Source organism: Entelurus aequoreus, linkage group LG06 (assembly GCF_033978785.1).
Source record: "Entelurus aequoreus isolate RoL-2023_Sb linkage group LG06, RoL_Eaeq_v1.1, whole genome shotgun sequence".
Classification (NCBI taxonomy): domain Eukaryota; kingdom Metazoa; phylum Chordata; class Actinopteri; order Syngnathiformes; family Syngnathidae; genus Entelurus; species Entelurus aequoreus.
Window position 1 is genome coordinate 23,109,127 of NC_084736.1, and position 8,174 is coordinate 23,117,300.

The 8,174-nt window shown below is 36.6% G+C and overlaps 1 protein-coding gene across 4 annotated transcripts in view; it reads right to left on the reverse strand.

Annotated features, from left to right (window-relative positions):
- hoatz (HOATZ cilia and flagella associated protein) overlaps positions 1-4,220 on the reverse strand; it is an 89,663-nt gene extending 85,443 nt beyond the window's left edge. For all 4 annotated transcript variants that reach the window (XM_062050300.1, XM_062050299.1, XM_062050298.1 and 1 more), the window contains exon 1: positions 3,601-4,220. In XM_062050300.1, the coding sequence (XP_061906284.1) occupies positions 3,610-4,065 (456 nt within the window). In that variant the 5' untranslated portion in view covers positions 4,066-4,220 and the 3' untranslated portion in view covers positions 3,601-3,609. The remainder of the gene's footprint in view (positions 1-3,600) is intronic.
- Positions 4,221-8,174: the final 3,954 nt, after the last annotated feature.

The window sequence follows — 8,174 nt, forward strand, 5'->3', positions numbered from 1 at the left end:
CAAGTTGCAGGCATCAAATTCCAAATGAGCTAATATTTGCAAAAAATAACAACGTCTTCCAGTTCGAACGTTAAGTATATTGTCTTTGCAGTCTATTCAATTGAATATAGGTTGAAAAGGATTTGCAAATTATTGTATTCTGTTTTTATTTACCATTTACACAAAGTGCCAACTTCACTGGTTTAGGGTTTTGTCGTTTCACCGTTACAAGCTCAGGAGTTTGCAAGCCCATTAACCGCATTTTTCAATTACAACATTTTCCTGATTGTGGGACGCCAGAATCAAAATCAAAATGTGATTAATTGACCAGCCTCGCATATTAGTATGTCCCTCAATCTGTGATGTCCCAAATTGCCCACTGTTAAAGAAGACTGCAAAACAAAGTGTTCAGAGGCATCCAAAACTGCATGCGAGCTCACGCATAAATGCATTAACCTTATGAGTTGATGCTTTTGCATTGTTTAACACAAGTTGTAACAACATTTATAAGTCAGAAAAGAGGAAAATCATTGTGGAAAAAACAAGAAGACAACACATAAGGTTACTTTTTTGTGGTATGTAGTGTGTGCAGAGCATGTGTGAAGAATTCAGGGCATATTTGGACTTTTTCCACACTGCGAGTGCCTTTTTATCAGTGGAATCCGTCCAATCCGCATGGAAAATGGCTTATAGGCTTTTTTTTTAATATATATATATGATCCGGAGCTGAACTGTGGAGTGAAACCACAGCACCAACTTTGGGCTGGCGGACGACTTTCATGGGGGAATTAGGATCAGGATTAATCAGGATTGGATAAAGCGAGATAACAGTTTGGAAAAATCAACAGTCAGTCTTTTCTTGTCCTATTATGGGAAGTAAAAGTCATGTCGTGCTGCTTGTAACTGCGCCTCATCGGGAAGTATTCAGAGAAAATGCACTATTAGGCTCACAGCTACAGTATATCACCATTCCTGTCAGGTAATACACAATAACTATAAAACACTGTAGCACTTAAATGAGAAGGTGCAGAATAGGAACATTATCTGTGATATGAGGTAGGAATATGGCCCACAACATTGTTAGGAAAATGTTTACTCATAAACCAAGAAGGATCATTTGGTTTGACAGAAATTCAATCAGACTTGCGTGTTCTTTTATTTATTCTCTTAAACCCTGAGGTTACATTAAATCATTTTGTATGGAGTTCCTTTGTAAATCTTACTGTTGGACTATTAAAGAGTTATTAGAAGTGAGTAGTGACGTCTTCTAGAGTTTTCCATGCACTTATGTCGCCCCCTGTTGCCCAAAGGAAAGCTGGCAGGTTTCACATGAACTCCCAATAAAGACTTTGTGTCCACTTTTTTCTTTGTCTTTATTTCTTAATAGTATTTTTCCATTTTTTTAATTATATATTCCAAGAGACTCTATTATAATTTGGAATTGTTGCACTGTTTATTAATGACAAAATACCACACAACGGGTAACAGTTAATAGCCTATGAATTTAAGATATTCAACTAAGGTGTTTTGGGGGCCACAAAGCTAAGGAGTGAGGGGCCGGACTTTTCCCTTCACTATTAGTCTTATTTTGTATATTCCTTGAGAAACAACGTCCTTTTACTAGAGTGCTCTGTTGTTTTTAAGGTAGTCAAAGATCATCTCTATGACAGCACTTATGTTTAAGAATCTGCTGCAAAACAAAAGGTTTTTTTTACTGAACTGATGAAAAAAAGAGAGGACCTAAAATGGAACCCTGAGGAACACTGCTAGTATATATAATTTTTAAAAAAAGACTACTGGCTGCATCTGAAGTAAACAAGCTAGAGCAACACCTTAGTTACATAAATTACATTATGAAAAAAATGTGTACCTGCCAAAACGGAGAGGACTTAAAGGGGTGCCTTGAGGAACGCCTCGGTTATGTAAATTACAAGTATAGTTCAAATGTCAATGCTAGGATGTCCCGGTGTGTTTACAGAGGTCCAAGTTCCTCTAGACCAGTGGTTCTCAACCTTTTTTCAGTGATGTACCCCCTGTTAACATTTTTTAAATTCAAGTACCCCCTAATCAGAGCAAAGCATTTTTGGTTGGAAAAAAAAGAGATAAAAAACTAAAATACAGCACTATGTCATCAGTTTCTGATTTATTAAATTGTATAACAGTGCAAAATATTGCTCATTTGTTGTGGTCTTTCTTGAACTATTTGGAAAAAAAGATATAAAAATAACTAAAAACTTGTTGAAAAATAAACAAGTGATTCAATTATAAATAAAGATTTCTACACATAGAAGTAATCATCAACTTAAAGTGCCCTCTTTGGGGATTGTAATAGAGATCCATCTGGATTCATGAACTTAATTCTAAACATTTCTTCACAAAAAAAGAAATCTTTAACATCAATATTTATGGAACATGTCCACAACAAATCTAGCTGTCAACACTGAATATTGCATTGTTGCATTTCTTTTCACGGTTCTTTTTGACAGACATTTTTAAAAAAATCTCCCGTACCCCTTGGCATACCTTCAAGTACCCCCAGGGGTACACGTACCCCCATTTGAGGACCACTGCTATAGACAACAGGAGCACTCAAGCCTTTTTAGGAGTTTGCTGCAAAAATCTTTGTCTCCCAATTATTAAACTGAACTCGGGGGCCGGAATGACGTCATTTTTTGGACCGGATTTGGTCCCCGGGCCGCCAGTTGAATAGACACAGCTATTATTACACAATTGCCTATGCTAGTGATTCTCAAACTGTAGTATGTGTACCACTAGTGGTACGTGGGCTCCGCACAGTGTTACTGTTCAAACTGTTTAACAGTGGCCAACAATATTACATATACTTGTTAAATAAAACCTCTGCCTTGTTTTTAATGAATACTTAGGCCTACCACACTACTGTATTTTAATCTTGGTCATTATGGTGGTACTTTGAGAGGCACTGGCCTGTGCATTACATTTTTTTTACGTACACTGTAAAAAAGATGTATTTAGATTATATTATGCTGTTTTTACAGCATATTACTGTAAATGGAAAATCGGTACCACTGTTTTTTAATGGTAAACAACTGACAATTGTACTGAAAAATGCACAGTGTTTTTATAGCATATTATTGTAAATGGAAAACTATACAGTTTGTTTTTTGTTTTAGAGTCAAATTCTGGTCACTGACCTCACAGTTTTTTACCATAAAATATATGGATGTAATTTTTACGTTGTATTACTCTAAATGTAAAAACAGTAAAAACAGGGTTTTTGCGGGGAAAAAATGGCAGCTCATTCACCAGAATTTTGCAGAAAAATCTATGTTTGTCTTTACAGTGTACAATTTGATGGATAACTTACTGTGAAATCACAAGTCAAGCAGATATTTAAGTATTTATTTTTATTTTAACAAAAAATGGTTGGAATGTATGATTTGTTGCCTTTTTTAGAAAATATTAAAGTTTAAAAAATATGCAATTAGATGGACTGAACAAATACATTTAGTGAGAAAAGATAAAGGAATTTATTGAAGAATACTATTTCCAGGCTCTGTGGATCAGATCTGGCCCCAGAGCCTTGAGTTTGACACCTATGCCAAGTGGTGTATGTCATGTGGTGCGTTCAGGGCCTCTAACCTGTGTGGGTCAGTCAAGTTGTCTGACCAGCTCCTTGTCCATGTCCGCCTCTGAGGTCTCATCCTGGGACACTTTGTCTTTAGGGGGTTTGGGCCTGAAGGCCGCCGACAGCAGCTCCTTCTGGATCCTCTGTTCCCTTTGCCTTCGTAACAGAGCCAGGGTCTCCTTCCTCTGGGCGGCCATGGACATGTACTTCTGCCGCTCCTCCAGCCGCCGCTGCACCGCGTCTGGGTTCGGCGGCTCCGGGATGTAGGGCTCCGAGTGGACGTTTCGCCCCGGCCGGGACACCGGTAACCTCTGCGGGATGTCCGCCGACACCAGGCGGGACTCCAGCGGGGGCACCATGCACAAGGAGCTCCACAGCTTCCGGGCGTGCGATACGTCCTCCGGGGAAGAGCCGCTGAACACGGTCAGGACGTCGATGGGAGGCTCGTGGTTCACAGAAGAAGGCTCCGGGGCGGCCATTACAACTTTTTAGACCTTTTAAAACTTCGGCAAATACACTTTTCACACGAAGACGAAGCAAACGTAAGGCATGTGTTTGCAATGGTTACCATAGGAACCACACTGAACGCGGAAGTAAACGAGCCCGCCCATGAGCCTTTCAAAATAAATTAGCTTCCGGGTCACCAGTTCAGGCGGAAAAACTCTTCTTCATACGCCAATGGCTAATGAATTCTACCAATCTATTTGGTTTTATTAGGTTTGGTTGATATCAGCACTTCAGTCATCAACAATTATATCATCTGAGAAATGGACATTGTAACAGTGTAGGTCTGACTTGAGAGGATATGTACAGCCAGCAGTGAACATAGTGAGCTCAGAAAGCATAAGAACAAGTATACATTTGATTATTTACATTTGATTATTTACAATCCGGGGAGGTGGGATGTGGTGGGGGGAGGGTGTTAGTCTAGGGTTGTAGTTGCCTGGAGGTGTTCTTTTAGTGCGGTTTTGAAGGAGGAGCACTTTCTTTTACACCTGTTGGGAGTGCATTCCATATTGATGTGGAATAGAAGGAGCTCCCCCTGGTGTTGTGGTTGTGGCGGTCATTTACATTATGGAAGTAGTTTGACATGTACTTCGGTATCAGGGAGGTGTAACGGATTTTATAGACTAGGCTCAGTGCAGGTTGTTTTACTCTGTCCCCCGCCCTGAGCCAGCCCACTTTGGTGTGGCAGTCTGGTGTGCCGTGGGAGATTATCTAATTTCACCTATTTGGGTTAAAAATGTGTTTTGTAATCTAATTTAGAAAACATGAATATTCGGAATAAACTGAAGAAATGTAAAAGTCATTTAAATCAGTGGTCATAGAGAGATTAATCTATTCTCGGAAGAATACTTCTCACCAAAATGGAAATTATTTCTGAGTTTATATACCCCACATATACAACCCCAAAACCAGTGAAGTTGGCATGATGTGTAAATTGTAAATAAAAACAAAATTCAATAATTTGCAAATCCTTTTCAACCTATATTCAATTGAATAGACTGAAAAGACAAGATACTTAACGTTCGAACTGGTAAAATGTGTTATTTCTTGCAAATATTTGCTCATTTGGAATTTGATGCCTGCAACATGTTTAAAAAAAAGCCGGCACAAGTGGCAAAAAAGAGTGAGAAAAGTTGAGGGATGCTCATCAAAAACTTATTTGGAACATCCCACAGGTGAACAGGTTAATTGGGAACAGGTGGCTGCCATGATTGGGTATAAAAGCAGCTTCCATGAAATGCTCAGTCATTCACAAACAAGGATGGGGCGAGGGTCACCACTTTGTCAACAAATGCGTGAGCAAATTGTCCAACAGTTTAAGAACAACCTTTCTCAACGAGCTATTGCAAGGAATTTAGGGATTTCACCATCTACGGTCCGTAATATCATCAAAAGGTTCAGAGAATCTGAAGAAATCACTGCACGTAAGCGATGATATTACAGACCTTCGATCTTTTAGGCGGTACAAAAAGCGACATCAGTGTGTAAAGGATATCACCACATGGGCTCAGGAACACTTCAGAAAACCACTGTCAGTAACTACAGTTTGTCGCTACATCTGTAAGTGCAAGTTAAAACTCTACTATGCAAAGTGAAAGCCATTTATCAACAACACCCAAAAACGCTCTGCTGGCCCCCGAGCTCATCTAAGATGTACTGATGCAAAGTGGAAAAGTGTTCATTGGTCTGACGAGTCCACATTTCAAATTGTTTTTGGAAACTGTGGACGTCGTGTCCTCCGGAGCAAAGAGGAAAAGAACCATCCGGATTGTTATAGGCGCAAAGTTGAAAAGCCAGCATCTTTGATGGTATGGGGGTGTATTAGTGCCCAAGACATGGGTAACTTACACATCTGTGAAGGCGCCATTAATGCTGAAAGGTACATACAGGTTTTAGAGCAACATATGTTGCCATTCAAGCAACGTCTTTTTCACGGACGCCCCTGCCTATTTCAGCAAGAACCTGCCAAGCCACGTGTTACATCAATGTGGCTTCATAGTAAAAGAGTGCGGGTACTAGACTGGCATGTCTGTAGTCCAGACCTGTCTCCCATTGAAATTGTGTAGCGCATTATGAAGCCTAAAATACCACAACATAGACCCCGGACTGTTGAACAATTTAAGCTGTACATCAAGCAAGAATGGGAAAGAATTCCACCTGAGAAGCTTAAAAAATGTGTCTCCTGAGTGTTGTTAAAAGGAAAGGCCATGTAACACAGTGGTAAAAATGCTTCTGTGCCAACTTTTTTTGCAACGTGTTGCTTGAATTAAATAAAATTCTAAGTTAATGATTATTTGCAAAAAAAAATTCGTTTCTCAGTTCGAACATTAAATATCTTGTCTTTGCAGTCTATTCAATTGAATATAAGTTGAAAAGGATTTGCAAATCATGGTATACTGTTTTTATTTACGAATTACACTTCGTGCCAACTTCACTGGTTTTGGGTTGTGTGCCTAAACCTGCAATCCAATCTATGAACTAAATCAACTTCAACTTCATATGGAAGCAAAAAGAACATTTTATTAGACAATGTAATTCAATAAAACAATCTGTAGATGGAGGATGAACTTTTGTTTTTTGTTCTTTTGTTTGTCTTGTTTTCTGACTTGTGTTGTGTGTGTTTTCCTTATGTGTCCTTTTGGTTTTGTTCTTGTGTGTTGTGTGCCTGTTCGGTGGTATTGTGTTCTTTATTGGGAGTGATGCAACGTTTGTTGTGTGTGTTCTGCTTTGTTCAATACAATTATTTTGTTGTTGTAGTTTTTTTTTAAAGGTGAACTAATCGGTCTAAAAAACAAATACCCAGTCGGTCAATCATAATTATGAGATTAAAAAGTCGTATGTATGGGACAAAAAAAATCGAAATTATGAGAGAAGAAAGTCGAAATTATAAGATAAGAAAGTCGTAACTTCAATATAAAAAGTCATAATTATGAGATAAAGAAAGTCACAATTTTTATTTGAGATAAAATTAATAACAGTTAAAAAAAAAAAGTTATCTCATAATTATTAAATAACAATTACGACTTTTTATGTCGTAATCTTATAATGATGAATGTTTATCTCTTTTATATGAAAGTCATAATATTCATTTGAGATCAAAGTCACGATTAGGAGATAAAAGTCATAACCATGACATAAAAAAATATAATTTTGTTATCTCTTCACAAGAAAATCTTAATTGTTATTTGAGATAAAAAGTCATACTTATGAAATAAAAAGTCGTATTTTTATCTCATAATAACGAGATAAAAAGTCATAAATATTTAAAAAATTACATTTTTTGTTTTGACTTTTATCTTATAATTTAAACTTTTTCTAATTGACTTTTTATACGTAAGTTGGACTTTATATCTCATAATTATGACTTTTATCTCGTATTTTTAACTTTTTATCTCATAATAAATACTCTCTTTCTTAAGACTTTTTAATCTCATAATTTCGACTTTCTTATCTCATAATTTCGACTTTCTTATCTCATAATTTTGGCATTTTTATCTCATAATTATGACGTTTTATCTCATAATTTCGATTTTTTTTTTTTTTACTTTTTATCTCATAATTTCGATTTTTTTTTTTTATCTCATAATTTCTACTTTTATGTTATGATAATGGCTCACCATTGGGGTGGGGTTTTTTGTTTGTCTTTTTTGCAGCGCAAATGGGCTTCCATAAATGAGAAATATATACAGTATAATTAAGACAGAAGAATATATATATATATATATATATATGTTTAATTATAAAGTGACACCAATAATGTAAACGTATAATTCAGAAAATAACAAGTATATTCTGCTTTGATCCATTCTAAATCATGGACCGCACTATATTACATTTACAATAATGTGAAGTCAGAAAGAATTGGAAATAAATACTATAATAGTCAGATAGTCAACAACTAACACACTGTATGTAAAGGCTAGGATTGTCAAATGTAAGGATGTAACAAAGTGAACATTTCAGATCTTATTGTTATGTTGATATGTTTGTTTTATATACTTGCAGGCTCCATGCCACCACTCTTTTTTTTAGAATGTAAAATAGTTGTTGTTTATGATCATATATATATATATATATATAT